Source organism: Trachurus trachurus, assembly GCF_905171665.1.
Source record: "Trachurus trachurus genome assembly, chromosome: 19".
Taxonomy (NCBI): domain Eukaryota; kingdom Metazoa; phylum Chordata; class Actinopteri; order Carangiformes; family Carangidae; genus Trachurus; species Trachurus trachurus.
The window spans coordinates 6,850,860-6,870,389 of NC_139913.1; the positions used below are offsets into that span (position 1 = coordinate 6,850,860).

Here is a 19,530-nt window from a genome sequence, read left to right on the forward strand (position 1 = left end):
CTACATTTCCCGGAAACCCTCTACCGGAAGTGTGTCCGCTCTCAAAATTGGTCCGACTTTAGCAAACCAGTAGCATGAAAGCATGAGAAGCAGCATGTGAGCGGCAGGAGCTTGGGAAAGTGACTGGAAAGCACTGCAGGAGGTTTATCAGAGCCAGTGAAAGAAATAACACAGGTAAAGACTCTGTTTACTTCCATATTGTTTCAACCGACACATAATGTAATAATAACTTGGCACTCGAGCAAAACAGTCAGTGTGGGTTAACTTAATGTTAGCATTTAGCCGGTCAGTGTGCTGTGCTGTATAAACTCCTGTAGTAACAGTAACTCTCTGGGACCTCCGTGAGTTAAGTCTAGTTGTACTGAATAAGAAGTTAATATCATTCTGCACAACGTCCTTAAACACTGAGGTGTAAAATTGAATAACTGAATATGTAGCTGAGTATGTGGAATGGATGTTCAAATGATCAAGACTGTAGGGCAGAGTCAGAACTATTACTTGTAAAAGCAAAAAAAAAAAAAAAAAAAATCATCATAACCCTAACCCCATCATCCTGTTTGAACTGTCTAGACAAAGCACCATGTCAGAAGCATTAACCCAGCGAATAAAGGAGCTGGAGGCCGAGGTGGAGAAGCTCAAGTCTCAGCTGAGAGGAAGCAGAGGAGCTGGAGAGGATGGAGAGGAGCTGACGTCCAGCCCATCTACCAATGAAAACTCAGACTGTAAGCCTGGTGGTAACGCCAACAACAGGTTAAAAACATTTCTCTTTTCATGTGCTTATAGCTGATAACTTAAAACTGTATCTATTTTCTTTTATTTGCTCTCGCTTTTAACTCTGTTTTTAGTGTTTTGTTTGTTTTTATTCTGTCTTATGCTTCTTTTTTTTAACGTTATGTCTATATGTAAAGCACATTGAGTTGCCTTGGTATGAAATGCGCTATATAAATAAAGATGCCTTGCCTTGCCAACAGCTGCAGCAGCAAGAGGGGAAAGAAAGTAAACAAGCAGCGTCCTTTTGACTTCTCTGCCCACCCGAGGCGCCATGTGGCTCTGCGGCTGGCCTACCTGGGGTGGGCCTACCAGGGCTTTGCCGTGCAAGAGAACACGGACAACACCGTGGAGGCCAGACTCTTCGAGGCTTTGCTGAAGACTCGGCTGATCCAGGACCGACAGAGCTCCAACTATCACCGGTGTGGTCGCACGGATAAAGGAGTCAGCGCCTTCTCCCAGGTGAGTTCAACCAGATTGTGTTAAAGGGAGTGTTCAACATTGTTGGCAAATTGGCCCATTGCCATTATCCCCATAGTCTTAGGAGTAGGTTCGTTAACTTTAATTGTCGGTGTAAGCTGTTTTTTGAACGGCGGAGCGAGCCGCGAGCTGCTCAGAGCTACGCTATGGAGGCTAATGGGATTTCTTGGTTTCCCTCATCAAACTCATCAAATACACAATCCAACAACTCCAAAACGCTCTTGTGGACAAGCTGTGACCTGCACATTCACCACGCTATGAGATAATAACTGAACATTACGAGACAGTTGTTTTCAAGGCAAATGCAGAAACTGCTAGCCGAAAAACTGCCCTCAACAGGAACGCGCATCAGCTGTTTTGCATGAATTCACCTCGAAAACAACAACTCGTAACGTTCCGTTATTATCTCATAGCGTGGTGAATGTCTGTCAACATCATAACTTGTCCACAAGAGCGTTTTGGAGTTGTTGGTTTGTGTATTTGATGATTTTGATGAGGGAAACCAAGAAATCCCATTAGCCTCCGGCTCTGAGCAGCTCATGGCTCTGCTCCACTGTTCTAAAAATAGCTTTAAAGGTAACGAACGAACCTACTGCTATGACTATAGCCATTAGCCAATCTGCAAGAAATGTTGAACTATCCCTTTAATAACGAGCATGATCTACAGGTGATGTGTGTGTGTGGGTTGTTGTCATGTAGTCAAGTAAAACTGCCTATTTACCACAGGTCATTACCATCGATCTGCGCTCCACGCAGTTTTGTGGAGGACTGGGCGTCACGCTTCCCGAAAATGTTGACGCAAGCACCAAGAATAAAGCTGACGTCCCTGAGGTCCCGTATGTGAAGATGCTGAACCGAGTCCTGCCCCAGGACATTAGGATCTTGGACTGGGCGCCGGTCGCTGAGGGTTTCAGTGCACGCTTTGACTGTCAGTCCCGCACGTACCGTTACTACTTCCCCCGAGGGTCTTTGGATGTGGCGCTGATGGCAGATGCTGCAAAAAGGTGGGTGAAGAAGATGCAAAACCGGAAACAATGATGTCACACAGTTGAACTCGGCTGGATTACTGCAATGCACTTTATATGGGGGGCTAGTGGGTCCTCTATTGCACGTATTCAACTAGTACAGAACGCAGCTGCACGTCTTTTAACTGGCACAAGAAAATTTGAGCACATTACACCGATTTTAGCTTCACTCCACTGGCTACCAGTCAGCTTTAGAATTCATTTTAAAATCCTTTTATATGCTTTTAAATCTCTAAATGGTCTTGCCCCATCGTACCTCTCTGAGCTTCTACACGGCCTACACACCCAGTCGATCCCAAAACTAGAGCGTTTTCCGTGGCAGCTCCAAAATTATGGAATGATCTGCCACTGCTCATTAGGCAGGCCTCCTCACTGTCTAATGTTAAAACTCTTCTTAAAATCCACCTCTTTTCTTTGGCTTTTTGCGCTACGTAGGTTGTTGATTTTATGTGTACAGATATTTTACCCGGGGTGGACAGAATATTTATTCCCTATGTTTTTTTGTGTTTTTATCTTTAGTATTTTCTGCTTTCTTAGTATGTTTTATGGTTTTTATTTTACTGTACAGCACTTTGGAAACCTTTGTGTTTATTTAAATTGTGCTTTATAAATAAAATGGATTGGATTGGATTGGAAGTTAATAGATCTAACTTGAAGCCCCTCTTGGCCCCCGACAGATACGAAGGCACCCACGACTTTCGCAACCTGTGCAAAATGGATGTGGGCAACGGAGTCCTGCAGTTTGAGAGGACCATCCTGTCGGCATCCGTTACACCTGTGCGGCCTGAGCAAACCTCCAGCACAGATCAATGTGATCTCTTCATATTTGAAATCAAAGGATTGGCTTTCCTTTACCACCAGGTATGAAGACGTGTTTTTTTTCATGGCTCTTGTCTGAAAAATAATATTCACTTTAAGATAAAGTATTCAAGTTCATTGTTTTGTTTTTTTAAATAATAAAACCAACAACAGTGCTGCTTAGAAGTTTGCAATTCAGATATGCTTTCTTGTGGAGCTAATTTCTTTCAAATTTTTTGAACACTTTGATTAGTGACCTTTGCGGTCTCTGTTGTGTTACACCACAGGTACGATGCATGATGGCAGTGCTGCTCCTGATAGGGCAGAAACTGGAAACTATAGAGATAATTAATCAGCTTCTGGATGTGCAGAGTAACCCTAGGAAGCCCCAATACAGGTGAATTGAACAACTACCTTTTTTTTTCTCGCTCCCACTAGGAGTCTGGCACAAATATGCATAAAACATCTGCTTTATGAACTAAGTAACCTTTAACCATTGTTCTTCTTGTCCCCAGCATGGCAGTAGATTTCCCTCTGGTGCTGTATGACTGCCACTTTGAAGGTGTGAGCTGGAAGCAGGATGCAGAAGAGGTGAACTATGTCCTGTCTGCACTGCAGCAACACTGGACCCAGAGTGCAGTCAGGACCCAGGTCATACATGGTATGATGAAGGGTTTGGAGGCCAAAGGTAAGAGGTTAATTTAGATAGAAATATTAATTAGCTTGTATCAAAAAAAGATCACAGTACAAATAGGGCTGCAAGTAGCGATTATTTTCATTAGCGATTCATCTGTCGATTACAAAAAAACAATTAATCAATTAGTTGTTTGGTCAATAAAATGTTAAAAAAATGTAAATCAGCATTTCCCAAACAACAAGACGACTTCCTCAAATGTCTTGTTTTGTCCACAAACCAAAGAGATCTTCAGTGTTGTCATAAAGGAACAAAGAAACCCAGAAATATTCACATTTAAGAAGCTGAAATCAGAGAATTTTGACTTTTTTTCTTTAAAAAAAACTACCCAATTATCAAAATAGTAGATGATTAATTTAATAATCGATTATTGTTTGATTAATTGTTGCGGCTTTACACTACAACAGCATGAAGTTATTTATTTCGTAGGGCATTCATATTGTTTCCAAATGGACTCTCGAATTCATAGTGTCATGCTTTTCAGGCATAGAAAATAGCTTTTTGTTTTTCATGAGTGATGGTATGATCATGGCCAGAAGGTTCGAGAAGACGACTGCTGCAAAAGTAATTAGTGATTATGTATGTATGTATGTATGTATTGTTGATAATAAAGTAATAGCTTTAATTTACGTTTTTTCAACCCAAAATGCCAAACATTTGCTTGTGCCATCTTAAATGTGAGGATTTGCTGTTTTTACCACTAATTAATTAAGCAAGCAATTTGAACACATCGCCTTGGGCTGTGAAAATTAAAATGAGCTTTTTAAAAAACGATTTTCTGACCTTTAAACTAAAAATTGTTAGTCTAGTGATGGAGGAAATCATTTTGCCAATTGATGAATAATGGAAATAATCCATAGCGGCCTCCCTCTGTTACCCATACTTATAGTTCTCTATCCTTGTATATTGTATTAATATTTTCATCATTTACATCATTTGGTTGTGTAACTTACTGTACATAAATTGCTTTCACAGGTGGAGTGTCCTCTAACCATTGCTGGCTGGTAGAAGGCAGCAGGCAGAAGAACTACCGACCGCTGCTGGAGCGTCCGTGCTGCGAGAGCCTGGAGTCCAGGATAGATCATTTTGTTAAAAGAGGCAGACTGGAGCGGGAGGAAGGGGAGAACGGGGGTGAAATGGTCCACAGAGGAAAAAGGTCCAAACACTCCCACACTTCCCCCAGTCTCACCCCTTCCTCACAGATTCCATCATCAAAGCAAAGTACGGATCAGGAAGCGGAGGTCTAAAGAAGAAATGGACTTGATACAAAATAAAAAAGTTTATTTTGTACAATTTGTATTGTACAATCGCTCATGTGAAAAGATTATATTTAGGTTTTACTTCTGTACTCAAAATGAATTTTATTTTTTATTTCATAAAAGGTGTAATTCCATTTTCATTCACTTTTTTTTCTCCATTTTTGTTTTTTTTGTTTTAAAATAAACCCATTTTGGAGACAGTTGCAGTCGCTGTGTTTGGTTTATTAGACAGGCGGAACTAATCTGAGCGAAGAGAGACGTGGGAAGATTTTAAAGGTAGCGCCCACCAAACTAAGAAGCTAGGTCGTTAGCTGACAGTTGAATATAGTTTGGAGTTACCGGCAACAAAATTAATCAATAAGACTGTGTGCAACGTTTTTATCCGACTGCACAGTTGATAAAAACGGACACAACATGGCCGCGGCTTCGTTTGTTCGTATTTTTGAGGTTGTTTTGACCTGATAAACACTTGTGCTAACGTTAGCCTGTTAGCAACCCTGGTTGTTTTTACTGCATCAGCCTCAACACTGAGGCTCGGCGCGGATTTCCATCCTCTGCACGTCCAGTTGATTTAAGGAGGCTCTCACGTTTACAAGGTAAAGACACAAAAATAAAAAAAGGTGTGTTGTTTACTAGCAATAACAGAAAAATATAGGCTAAAACTACGAAGTAACCAGTTGGTCTTCTTTACGGGTTGATGATTCACATGTTAACGGGTTGTCAAGCCTAAATTTAACTCAAGTAGTTCGTGTAGTTAAGAATAACTTCTTGCACACCAGTCAGACCAGTTTCCCCCCCGTGTTTACTGATGAGTAGAGTTGTTATTCCCATAAGCTGAGTGTTGTTGCTCATCACCTCCACAGCAGGGGGCGTGTTGTTAACCTCGTTTCCTAAATGCAGAGTACTGCGTTTATGGTTTCAACCAGCAAGAAATATCTCCACCAACAGTATGCACGTGAATGCAACATTTATTATGGGAATGCATGGTGATATTAAATAACTTGGTACACTTAGTTGGTGTAATAATATCCATATTTTACATTTGAAATGTTTAGGCTAATACTTCAGTGTTGACTTAGGTGTTTGTATTGAGTACTTTGGTCACCACTGGAGATGTCTTTGATGAAAACATAGATTTAAATACTTTAATACTTTATTTTCATTTGTGTATTTGAACTTTTTGCCAGGTTTCATCTGTGCGACACTTTTCCAATTTTCAGTCATTTCTGTTTAATTCTTCATTCTTCGTCACTATAAACAGCTGCAGTAACAGTCTCATCACCACACACTGACATAACTTTGATGCGTCTTTCTTTATCTGTGCTTGAAGATGTTCCTGGTGGGCCTGACGGGAGGTATTTCCTCAGGGAAAAGCGCGGTGTCTTCGATGCTGCGGGAGCTGGGGTGTCCCATTATTGATGCTGACGTTGTGGCCAGGAAAGGTAGGTGAATAATATCTGCTTCCCCTGCAAACTGCTCAGTCTATATGAGCTCCAATTAAATACAACTGTATTATCCTCCAGGAGGCAGCCTGTTAGAAGAACTCCCATATGGAAACAGTGATTCACATACATGTGCAAACTTTATGTAATAATATCATTTATCATTATTATTATAATGAAATGCTGAAATAGACATAAGGGGGTTAAGCCTGTAGGAGGTTCATTAAGACCAAGTCTTGGAGAGAGTGTGTGAATCATGAAGGCTGTCTCTGTTGACTCCAGGGATGATGTTTCAGTTATCTGGTGAAGATCAAAAGGTTGCATAACTTAGTGAATACACAGTTGCATGGAGGGCTGAACCTATAAGGCATTAGACTAACACTGTTGGTTGATGCCCCCCCCCCCCCATACTTACATATCTTTTTAAAAATCTTATAAGCTAACTGGTTTTGTTTGCCTGAAAGACATTTTTAAAAAAACATCAGAAACATTTCCCAATTATTTAAAACAATGATACAATGCTACCGATATCACAACAACAGTTGTGGAGCCGCACACCCCCGCCTACTGTCGCATTGTCTACCACTTTGGGCCGGAGATCCTTCTGGAGAACGGGGAGATCGACAGGCAGAAGCTGGGTCAGCTCATCTTCGGCAGCGAGGAGAAGAGGAAGCTGCTGAACTCCATCACGCACCCAGAGATCCACAAAGCGATGCTCAAAGAGATCCTCTACTACTTTATAAGAGGTGAGGGAGGAACCGAGGTCTTGATGGGGGGGAAAAGCAGGAAAATTTACCGAAAGCGAGGCACATCTGTTTTGATGGGCTTTAGGTTTGAGGCTGTTTCTTTCTGCTTTATGGGCGAGATATTTGAGAATATTACCAGCAGTTTATCAGGTGGAGGGTGAAAGTTAGAGATGAAAGTAGGAAGTTGTTGCTGCACTTTAGATCTTTTCCTGTAAACTCACCAAACCGTAACACACAAAAAAAAATAAATAGAAGTACAACTCCCACTTACTACATTAATTCTCTAGAAACTCAAGAAAATGCCTTAAAATTAACTTAACATGCTGGATGGACTTGTATGTTCTCATAAAGCGATTAACTTGATTGTGTTACTGGTATTTTCACAGCGTTGGAGTGTAAATGTGTTGACACTAATTAATTCGGTTTTACAATGCTCCCCCTCTTCTTCCATCTCCCTAGGGTACCGCTATGTGGTGCTGGATGTGCCTCTTCTCTTTGAAACCAGACGTCTCACACAGTTTCTGAACCACACTGTAGTGGTTTACTGGTAAGAGACCGCCGCTCGTTTTCCTCCGTTTGCCCCATCACTTTGGAGATTGTTTTTTAATACTGTTTGTTTATGGAGTTCATCTATATAATCATCCAATATTTCCCAGTTTGGTTTTGACAGACGCACGCTGACCATTAAGCCCGGTTGTGTTATGGGTTACCTCTCTCTGACGCTCTCTCTCTCACTCTCCATCTCTCTCTCTCTGCTTTATTTGAATGACTCACTGCCTCTGGATTTTTTAACAAGGCACCCTGGCCGCACCATAAATAACCTCCATTGTCTGTTTCTTTTCAGTGACCCTCCCACTCAGCTATCGCGCCTGATGCAGAGGGACGGCCTGACCCAGGAGCAGGCCGAGCAGCGCGTGGCCGCCCAGATGCCGCTCAATGAAAAGCGCGGCTTGGCCAATCATGTTATTGAGAACTCGGGCAGCCGCGAGGACACCCATCGGCAGGTCCTGCGGCTACACACAAAGCTGGAGGACTCCATGGACTTCCTCTTAGTGAGGGTCATTGCTATCGCTGCCACTGCTAGTCTGAGTGGGATACTGCTCTATGCAGCCAAGATACTTTTGTCCTAACAGAGGAAAGATGAGGGCTGAAAGGGGGTTTGGTCCAAGATGTGGTCCAAGATGATTAGAAACAAGGGAGCCAGGTCGGAGGTATCGATGCAATTTACTGTGAGATTAGTCCCACAGCACCCACACCACTACAACTCAGTGGTATGATGTGCTCTGTTGACAGTTAACAAGGACTTACAATTTTGACTTTAACTCACTATGACAAATGTCATTTGGTGTGAAGGGTTTCAATGTGCAATTTGTGTGGGTTTTTACTGTGAGACACTAAAACATGAAGGTGATACCTTCTCAACCTGGGCACAGTATCATTTGCAAGGCATGGCCACGTGGTTGTAGAGGACAAAAATAATAGCTGTCGTCTTATTAATCAGAGCATTTACAATAATAACATCATAGAAGAGGTGTGTAGAAACAGCTAGCTACAACTTGCAGCTTTGCTCTTTCTCTCTATTTCTTCCTGGTTGACTGTTCCTTCACTTTTTTTCCCCTTCTGCCTGCGGTTCGCGATAATGGGGAGGAATGGAATTAGAAAGTCGTATTTATAACCACAAACAGTTAGCGGGCTAGGAAACCAAACACGTTCTGCCCGTGTCTACTGATCTCCTCCTCTCCGTTTCAGTACCATGGACAGGTCCGCACCTACACGGGCACCCCCCACTTTAACCACGCTTCATTTTACCGTTTCGCAGCACAAACACCCGCTGGTTTATCTGTGGGGCTTAGAGAAATCATATCCCAAAATAACTGGACACCAACCTCGTTATTCTGGCGGCCTCGTGACTCAAAAAGGTTGAGAACCACTGACTTAGATGCTCAGCTGCAGTACAAACTCCCCCACCTTTGCTCAGTCATAGAAGTGACAGCAGATTGAAGCTTGAAAAACTGGCTTAATCTTAATTTTTGACACAGCAGTTAAACCATAGCTAACAACAGTGAAACCATGAAACTGGGACAGACTGGCGCCGGTGACTGTTGATTTGGTTACACCTTTATGAGGGTTTTCAAATTAGACATTTTGAGTAATTACACAGATTCATCTGACATTAGAGAGAGCAAATGAACAAGTAAAATGCTGGAGAAAGTGGTGTTGATTTATTCTCCAGCAGCTCTAATTTTTACATAAAAAAATACCAGTGATATGATATCCCCAAATCATGTACTGTATATGATTTAAATTTGGAAGTGGTACCCTCATAGAAAAACAAATTAAAGTGCTGAGTAGGAACAATCTGATGCTTACAGTACATGCAATGATTGTATATTAATGATGAAGATGTATGACAGAATGTATTTGACAATCCTTTTTAATGGGAACAGTGTGAATTTACACGAATTAATAGACTATATTTATCACTGTATTTTCTTACACTTGAAGATGTCCTCTGTAAGTCTGTGACGTTTTTTTGTTTTTTGGTGCACACTCACTTGGAACTAAAATACAACATTTGTAACAGGTAGCTGCTTAACTTAAATATAACACTGTTTTAAAAGAACAACTGTTTGATGGTGTCAGTGTGTTTTGCTCTGTTCAATTTAATCTTAGTAGGAGGGAAAGTTTCTTTGAGTTTGTGATGGACTAACGTGATTTTGTTATATCAGAACTACTTTGGATCACAGCTGTGTATAAAATATACACAAGTGCGATTTGGAAACATAAAAAGCTCCAATGCAAATACACTGAAATCAAGTTGAAGTAGGTTTTAATGAAGGGAAATTAACTTTTTTTATGTTTTAAAATGTGCACGTTCTGTGCATGTTTTGAAACGGTGCTCTTTACAGTACACCATACCTGAAGGATGGTTTAAGAGCCATTTAGAATTTGGTCTTTGTTAATTTTGGAGATTTAAGACTAAGGCATAATTTCACATGCTCAGTAGGACTCTTAAAAAGTAAACTGGTCATTATGTATAAAAGCTGGGCAGTGCTCTGACCTCCAGCTAGAAATGTTACTGTTTTTATTATGGATTAATTATTTTCTCAAGGAAAATAATGAGAAATAGTGTAATAAATTAGTTTTTAACCAATTGTCCAAAACTTTCATTAAGAGTTCTGTATGACAAAAATCAAATTCTCACAATTATTTTTACTCAATAAATCTAAACAGATTATACATTTTCAATGTATTAAAAATCATATTGGCCCCAGAGAAATCCATGTACCGTAACTCGATCTTAACATGCAGGAAATGTTGGCAAGAGAACTTCAGGAGGCCATGGTAATGAACTTGTATTAATGGTTAGTTGTCATGTCCTTGCTCTTGTTCACATTAGGCATGAAATTCCAGGCCCACAGGCAGGTGCAGTGACATCACCCTGGCACCGAGGGCCCACAAGCCTGCGTGGCTCACTTGGCTCCCGTCTGAAGCCCCCACTGGTCTGCTCTTTGTTTTTATCAAGCCCCTGCAGAATTAATGTAAAGTGACTCGGGCTGTGGTGGGTGGGGAGCAGTCAAGCAAAAGCTGCGTTGGACACACATTTGGATACATATGTAATACACAAAATAACAGCCGCACGCACACAATGTAATCTTTTAAACACATGCAAACACAACACACTGTACAGTCGTCCATATAATACAAACAGTCATATTGGACCCTTGTCAGTCCAGGATGGCCACCACTCAGAGCCAGGATGAAGAATATGCTATTCTTAGGTTGCCTTTTTTTTCCCAAAAAGAAAAAACCTGGCTCTACCGTGATCCAGAGGGTAACATGCTTCCCTGAGCAGCCAGCTGTTCAGCAGAGATTTCCAAGTGTGCCTATTCTCAGTCTCTTTCTCAGACACAGACAGAGGCCAGATGCAGAGCGTGGAAGGAAGTCTATATCTGTAGCAGCAAGTGTGAATGCTCCAGGCAGAAAAAGGGTGGCGAAGTCTCAGTCTGAATTTAAATTGGGTTTAATTCTGACTGTGTCAAGCTAAAAGGTGAAAGTCTTAAGTTGCCTTGTTACACTTTGTGAAAGTGCATGGATGCAGGCGCAACCCGCTGCTTTATTGTGTGTTGTGAGTCCTCTCCGGGAGCAGAGCAAATAATTTTCTGATAGCAGGGGGGTAAAGACTTCTATAATCTCACCATCATGTTCAGAGAGTCGGCCCAAGGCACCACAGTGTGTCGACATTTTGGAATCTCCTGTCTGAGTGGTTTTTCATCATCCCACGCCTATTGCCAAAAGGAAAGGTAAAACAGCCTGGGCAAAGGCAAACAAAATAAAAAGCTTTGCCTCAAACGTGAAAAAAAACAACTGCATTTTAGACTAATTTTCATTTTCAGTAACTTTTGCATTAACGAGTTTTTTTTTGTGTATAAAGTGTTTCGTTCTGGGGTGTTTTTTTTAATCAACATAATGAAACCACATGCAGTCCTAGAGGGTGATATGCTTCAGTTCAGTATTATCAGGGGCTGTTTAAATTAGTTAATTTATAGCATTAATGTGACTTATCAATGAATACAAAAGCCATTTTTTGGTTTTCTTCACTGACACATTGTGTTTTTGAGTGTGTTTGTGTGAACATGGGTGTGTATGTAAAAGCAACAGTGAGCTCCCAAAAGTATCACAGAGCTAATTGGTGAACTGCTGTAGCCGGCGACAGGCTGTGATATTGTTAGCACCATAAGAGTTGTACTGCTACAGCTGACCAACAAATCATATTTTGAATGAAGGGAGAGTCTGGAGGTTTTTGCTCAAAAATAAACGCTAGACTTAAATAGCAATCCATCTTAATCATCACATATGGGCTTCTAGTCCTGTGTGGTGGTGACTGTGTCTGCAAAGCCCCATCACCCCGCCTGTATTTTGGTCTTTTGCTTTGTCGGTGGCAGCTAGCATTCGCTTCCCAGCTCACCGCAACGGCGCTCCTACTCGTTACAGCATAACACTCGTTGTCGGCCGGGGATCGACCCACCACTCCAGCGCTCTTCACTTGGACTGTATTTCCTTTTCTTTGCAGTTCTGACCGCTGTTGCTGCTGCTGTCAGGGGCAGGAGGCTGCACAGTTGAGCCCGAGAGGAGGGGCCCAGTTTGAATGTTTTGTTTACAAACTGCATCGAACAAACCTCCAGACTCTACCTCTAAAGGGACACGTTTGTAAGAACCAACAACAAAGATAAAGCAAAAAATGGCCATTCACACTGAAATTGCACTATGATTTATTTTGCATTTCATACAGCCTTATATCAACTCTTGTCTTGTAGCAGTTTGCAGTAGTCTAACAGAGCAGAGGAGGTTGAAAAAGTGTTGCAATACAACAAATAATTCACAATCACTTCCTCTATTTCAAGTCTTTCACTCTCAGTTCCCTTGGAGATCAGTTTTGCTTGCTGAGCAAATTTGCATAGCAAAGTTCATTAAAGTTGAACTTTGAGTAAAAAAAAATTGTGATATATAATTAGTGTTCCAAATTTAATGGCAATCTAGCCATTTGTTTCAGGATATTTCCCCCTAAAACCACAAACTTAACCTTTAGTTGCAGCACAGGAAAAGTCAGGGGATCACCAATCATTGTTGGGGCGCCAGCTGTAGAAAAATTTCATTAATCCAGTGGTTGCTGAGACATTGCAGTCTAGACCAAAGTGTCAGACGCAATGACACTGCTAAAAACAGGTATTAGCAAAGTAACAGAACATTTTTTTACTCCCACTCTGTTGACAAAGGTGTTCCTAGGAAATGCAGCCAGAGTGACTCACGTTAAAAAGAGACTGAGAAGGATGTTGTGCAAGATGATGGTAGATTAGAGTTTGAGTTATTTGATGATTAGGACCACAAAGAAAGAATGATGAAAAACCCACTGAGATGCGACCGCTCCCCCTTGGTACAACAGGTTACAGATGCAGCTCGACACCAGCGGGTAGAATAAACCGGCCTGAGCAACCACAACCACTGTAGTGTTCTTGAACTCTGGCTCCTTGTGTCATGCTGAGGAAAGGGGCACTCGTAGCGCCTCCGTTGCCCGTTGTCAGGCTGCATCCACGGGACTGTGGTGAGGTGAAGAGACAGGCAACACGCCAGCGGAGCGTCCCCGGCCACATGACTCAACCTGTCCCTACGTGTTAGCCTTGGCTCAGTCAGGACCATGAGGGAACAAGGCCAATGGTATTGAGTCATGACACACTGGACAGTCCCCAGATCAAGCGTGATGATGGGTAGGAAGTGGGGGAAGCGAGCGTTGTATGTTGTCATGCATGTACTATTATTTTGTGTATTCATACCCACTCTGCCACTTGCTGTGTTACATCCGTTCACATTTTAGATCACGACTACAAATTGATGACTTTTTAGCTTTTAATCATTTTTCCATGCTCCTCTATTTGAACTATATGTACCTCCACACTTATAAAAAATGTGGAATGCATTATATTATACTTCCACATTATATAATATCAGTGTTGTAAAACTGTTATACTGTACCTTCTGCTCACCAACTGTCAACAAAAACATCTCAATCGCATCCGGAAATCACATCAAATTAGTTCCCAAGCTTAAGGTCCAGTCCTATTTCGTGGCCACAAATTAGTATTTCGTGGGAACTAATTAGTATTCCGTGGGAACTTATTAGTATTTTGTGGCCACAAATTAGTATTTTTTTCTCGCATGTCATATCTGGGGCTCCGTAGTGCGTAATAATTGGCAAGGTTTATTGGCAAATCTGAATATACTACCCATGAATATATTTGTATAAGTGTATAATCGCTATAAAATAAAATTAGTTTGGTTTTCGTAGACTTATAATTGTTCTTTTATATATAGCAAGGGTCTTGCTTTAGAGAGTGTCGCCATCTTGCGCCGCCATGTTTGTACAGCAGCTCGACAGCCAGAGAGCGCGTTTTGCGTTCATAAATAGACCAGCAAAGAAATAGTCGGAAGGAAAGGAGTAGGAAACAGCAGACATTATCGTAAAGTGGTTTAGATCTTCACCTCATCGCTCCATGCTCATGAAATACTCCCAGTCATCCCAGTCGTGATAAACAAGTTTTTTTGTCCTCGGAAGCCACCGTCACTTTGCTGATGGAAAGGGTGAGTGCGAGCGAGTGCGTGCGTGCTGCAATCTAGAATCTGAACGCTTCACGGTTTTACCCGCATTCTACACACTGGACCTTTAAAGCAGAAGTGAGTGATCCGGTCGTTTTCGCTAATGCTGCGTTCCAGGCAGGCTTTTGAAATCGTAAATTACAGCTTCAAGTCACAACTTACGACTTTGTAGCGTTCCAGGCAACCCACTCGTGTTTTTCCGACCTGTTTTACCGGTGAAAGTCACTATAACGGCCACTCGTAACTTCCGACCGGTGAACTCGTACCAGATCGAACTGGTACGACTTCACGGTCGGAAAAATACGAGTTTCCTTGAACGCACCATAACAGTCCTCGTCGCTACGTCACCACATTCACAGCGTTCCTTGGCTGCACACACAGCCCTGCATGCCGTTCTCTCTCCTCATTGGATAAAAACTGTAGGATACGATAAATGTTTTCTCTTCGGCTCAGAGCAGAGCAGAGGGACTGAGAGACCCGTGTTTCAGTCCAAACACTCTATGTAAGTGATTGCTGTCGGAAGATATAACTATTTAAGACTTATATTAACACAAATATATCACTCACTTCTGCTTTAAGTAGCATAGTTGACAGTTATAATAAAGAACCCATTGCACTGGGATTGCTTATCACGAATGCATACAGTAGGCAATCTCCCCTCTGTCTTTGCTGACCCCTCTAGTGGCATGAAGCTGGGAGGGAACTGATGAGAAAGCAGCAGGAACTGATGACAGTATTGTCCTTTTCACAATGGAAATTTTGAGGTCTCATAAAAAATCAGTCACTACCCTGTAATCATGTCCTTCATTCTTTGGATGGAGATTTCCCTCTGTGAGCAGAAATGTCAGAGTTGTTGACATGATGTTGTTTTTCTTCAAAGGAATATTGTTAACTTCCCTTATAAAATGATATATGAACTCACAGCTGTCAAGCCTACACTTGAAAAAAATGATTCTGACAACTTTGCAAACTCTTGATATTATAGTTCCACAGAAGTGTTGTGAGTGTGTTGCATTTCAGATTGTAGCCTGAAGGATAAGTTACACAGCTAGTGTACACATAACACTTACTGTTTATTTTTAGACTCCAAGGTGATATACACAGACTTGTGGTGACCCTTTAGATAATAGGTCTGAAGAAGATGGCAGAGCAGCTGGCAGGATTCTGTTCGATGTCAGTTGTTATTGACAGCCAGACAGTACTGAGGAGACACTGATTTTTAGCCACGCTAGCGGCGCGGCTCGTTGAAAGACGATCAGTCAGTCAGGTCCAACACTTTGGATCAGACTTAAAATATCTCAGCTAATGTTTGAGGGATCACCATGAAATTTTACGCAAACGTTCATGGTCCTCAGAGGATGAAACTTAGCGACTTTGATAGCACCTACTACTCAGACATATCTACTCGAAGGAATGGCGCAAAATTTTGTACGATGATTTTGAGCAGGGAGTTGGTTAAAGGGACAACGAGGAGTTTTGGAAAAGCGAAGCGTTTTCACACTACATTTATGAGCCTCCGCGCGCACCGTGAAATTCTTTGACTGGCGCAAGACACACTTATGTTTTCATTCATCAAGAATTAAAGTCAAGGGTTCGAAGACGATCACATACCGTCGTAGTTCCGACCATAAACGGCGATTCGGCGGCGTTATTCTCATGACTCGCCACGAAGCCGAAAGTAAAGAAACGCTGGTCGGCTCGACCAGCATCTCCGCCACCACTAATAATAACAAAATAACGATAGAGACAAAACAATATATTTATCGAAAATGGGCCCATTAACAAGTGTGGGTAGCGTAGATTCATCCACATTAACGTGAGACTTTTTTATAACCAAATAGAAACTCCTAGTTGTCCCTTTAAGGCATTAAAACCAAGTTGCATCCATCCATTGGATGTACCACTTATCCATGCTGGGCCCATGCAGGGTCGTACCAATCCCAGAGTCGCCTGTCAACTCCGCTGTCAACAAGCTTTGGACTGTGGGAGGAAGCTTGAGTACCTGGAAATAACCCACACAGAACATGCAAATTCCACACAAAGCCCCAGGGATCGAACCCAGAACCTTCTTTCCTGTGAGGCACCATCATGCCGCCTTACTCATACTTCTGTTTGCTTTATTTTTTATCGTGTGGGTGGTGTTTGGACCGTGTCAAAAGAATAACTCAATTAGGATATGTGTGACTTATTCCATTTGTTAAAAAACTAAGAAATCATCTTCCTTGGTGCGGTGGGTGCACGCTCACTCAACTAAAACAATGAGTGCATGTTGAGCGTGGGCAGGTGGCTGCAGATTTAGAGGGAGGAAGCGGACATGAGCACAAGGAGCAATTTAGTTCGACAGTTAAAGCATCTATCTCTAATTTGGATCTCCCCTGGTGAGTTAAGTGAAGACGCTCAAGATAACAACACTAAGGGCTCATTAATGTCACATCAGACATTTCAGAGGAGGTACTCTCTCTGAGCCCAGCGTCCTCCCGTCTCGCAGAAACTAAAGGCAAACACGCACAACGCTGACCCATACACTGACCCAAACACACACACACAGACCCGCTAATGTGCACGCGCTCTCTGCAGTAGCCTGATAAGCCTCACGCCTCACCAATTGGCCCCTGCAAATGTCAAGCTGAAGCCATCTCAGTATGCTGATAGGGGGCTGGTGGGATTGAATGAATCAAAAAAATATTTCCTTATGTTACGTTTGCAAAACGCCGGAGATTACCTAAATTAAAACAAGTTTGCAATAGAGACGTAATCTTTGAAATCCCTCTACTTATACATGATGAAAAAAAGGATACAGGAGAAAATCTCAAATTATCCCCACAGTCGAGTCCAAGAGACGAAGCTTACGTCAACAAAAAGCAGCTTACAGCACTTCTCAGAGGAATACTTATCTTCAGACCCCGAACCTGCTTAAAGTTGGGGAGGACATGAGATGAAATGTGAGTCAAACGTTCAAGCGTCACGTACAGTCTAGATGCTGCTTCATCACAAATTAACAGAGGCCCCAGAGTGTCCTGTTGGGTAGGTTGTTCAGTTAAAGTCACCATCAAAACCAAACAGCCCCCCCGCCCGCCTCCTCTCCCGCCCGAGGAGGAGTTTGTGTCGCTTACACAAGCACAATATGTGAGGATCACCCAGTTTTACAGGATGAGGATCCCACAGATGGTTGTGGGCTTTACCCCTTGTTGCCAGCGTGTAAATGATTTAAGGTAGAAGGCTAAAGAGGGAGGGAGGACAGTTATCTATGTTCTGGGAAAAATTCTCATTTCACTCTCCTCTCTCGTACAGTAAATGCTGTTGGACCCCCGATTTAATATGCTGCCTCTTAAGCGTTTTAATATAAGACTGGGCTTCGGTGTGTTTGTGTCTCTCCCCCTCCGGGGACTTTGGGAAAAGTACAGACTCTTAGGCAGTGTTCACTTTCAGTGGATTCAGCGGTGAAAGCTGTTTCTCACAGTCCGGGGGCGTTTGTCTTTGACATTGTGTCATGAATTTGACGATGTGCTCATACATCCTGCAAGGAGAAAACAGTGTGCGCTAGTGCTCAGCTGCCCCGTGGCTCGGGTGACCTCTGCTTAGGCACGGAGCCTCAGTCTTAATTGTATCTGGAGGAATTCTGCTGTCTTAAGACAAGCTTAAGTTCAGAACCAGAGGGCTTCCTGGTCTTTACCACACATAGCAACCAAACAGACAACAGGATGCTCTAAACAAAGCACACTGTGGCAATCTTAGTCTCTCTCCGTGATTGTAATCCGCTGTGTGCTGTCGCGCTAATTTACAGCTCGCAACAAAATTTAGATTTTAATTGAGCTTCATTCGTTTTGACAGGAAACACTGTGCCTACATTCATGTTTATGAGCGTCAGTGACAGAGTAGCTGCGGATTTTGACATGGTTCCCTTATCTCCGATTCCTGACACCATCAAAACTTTTGTTCTTGAACTCTTTTAGTTTGGTGTTTCAAACCGAGTAGGAGACAGTTATGGACCCCGCGTGGCCCGTGTCAAAGGCGAATTACGTCCAAAGAATTTCATAATATCAAAGTGAGGTCTTAAGAAAAACTCGAAAATATATTGGTTTCTACAGTTTAAGCCTGGAAGCTATTTTCTTGTCTCTGACACTTGTGTCGCAGTCACAGCAGAGCCTAATTTGCCCTGGATTACTTTCCGACACAATCTAAGCTTTGTCGTGATATGTTCTAACACCCGTTCCCTGACTTTCTGCTACCATATCTCAGCGTCTTCACACCCATTAGAGGAAAAAAACACATCTCCCCTTTGATTGTGAAACACAATCATCTCCTGCTTCATTTGGCATTTAATACAGCTGTGATTTCCTCTCCTTTTTCTCCTCAGTGATCATCTCAGCGCTGATTGCCTCTTGCTGTGCCGGCGTGGCTCTCTTTGCGCGTAACATTTGCAGCACTAAAGGCTGCTTTTAGTGGAAAATGAGAGATCAGAACAGCTGATCAGCAAATAGATGAGGTGAGCGACATTAACCAGATAATGTGTGAGGAAGTGCGAAAAAAACAAAAACATTTTTAATGAAAAATCATGGAAATTAGGAGTAAAAGCAACAGCTATAGATGCTCTTTAAGCCCACACTAGTTGTTTAAACTGTGTTTAAAATCACTGTAGTTCTCTTTATCATTTGTGGAAACATACAGAACATTTGAACATATGCTGCATGCATGAATTGAATAAATAAATCTTTACAAATAAGCACATTAATAAGCATTACATGATATAATTGTACGACTATCTATCAACAGCTATATCGTTTTAATAGACACACGATAGAATGTATGTGCAGTGCCGACACTACTTTGACTGTGTTCAGACATCAAGATTCAATATCAAATTTTACACCAACAATATGCCAAACATAATGGGCTGGTATGACATGATTTTCAGTTCATCACATTGAGACACAATACATTTTGTGACACCGCCTGCCATTCAAAACAGTCATAATCTCATTTTCGCTCTGATTTCTTTTGACAAAATATCTCTCTTAAGTCTTTCAAGTACAACATCGCATCATACGAACAGCATAAGAAAACAGGAGCTCGTAACATAAATCTAAACAGCACATTTACAAACACTGCAGTCGCTGTTGGATTTCCAGACTTGAATATGAAATGACAGCTCAAAAATGATGGTGA

At 42.0% G+C, this 19,530-nt stretch overlaps 2 protein-coding genes across 3 annotated transcripts; both read left to right on the top strand.

The window, feature by feature from the left end:
- The first annotated feature begins 45 nt into the window (after positions 1-45).
- pus3 (pseudouridylate synthase 3) lies at positions 46-5,105 on the top strand. 2 transcript variants are annotated; one of them, XM_083994302.1, is made up of 8 exons: positions 46-174; positions 571-750; positions 972-1,230; positions 1,975-2,252; positions 2,951-3,134; positions 3,359-3,468; positions 3,587-3,759; positions 4,741-5,105. In XM_083994302.1, the coding sequence occupies exons 2-8, from the start codon at positions 581-583 to the stop codon at positions 5,010-5,012; spliced, it is 1,446 nt and encodes a 481-aa protein (XP_083850428.1). In that variant the 5' UTR covers positions 46-174; positions 571-580; the 3' UTR covers positions 5,013-5,105. The 2 variants fall into 2 exon arrangements, with proteins under 2 accessions (XP_083850428.1, XP_083850429.1); XM_083994303.1 differs by having other exon boundaries at positions 978-1,230.
- A 205-nt stretch (positions 5,106-5,310) lies between these two features.
- Positions 5,311-9,797, top strand: dcakd (dephospho-CoA kinase domain containing). The gene is made up of 5 exons (XM_083994918.1): positions 5,311-5,620; positions 6,355-6,466; positions 7,009-7,212; positions 7,672-7,759; positions 8,057-9,797. The coding sequence occupies exons 2-5, from the start codon at positions 6,355-6,357 to the stop codon at positions 8,340-8,342; spliced, it is 690 nt and encodes a 229-aa protein (XP_083851044.1). The 5' UTR covers positions 5,311-5,620; the 3' UTR covers positions 8,343-9,797.
- Positions 9,798-19,530: the final 9,733 nt, after the last annotated feature.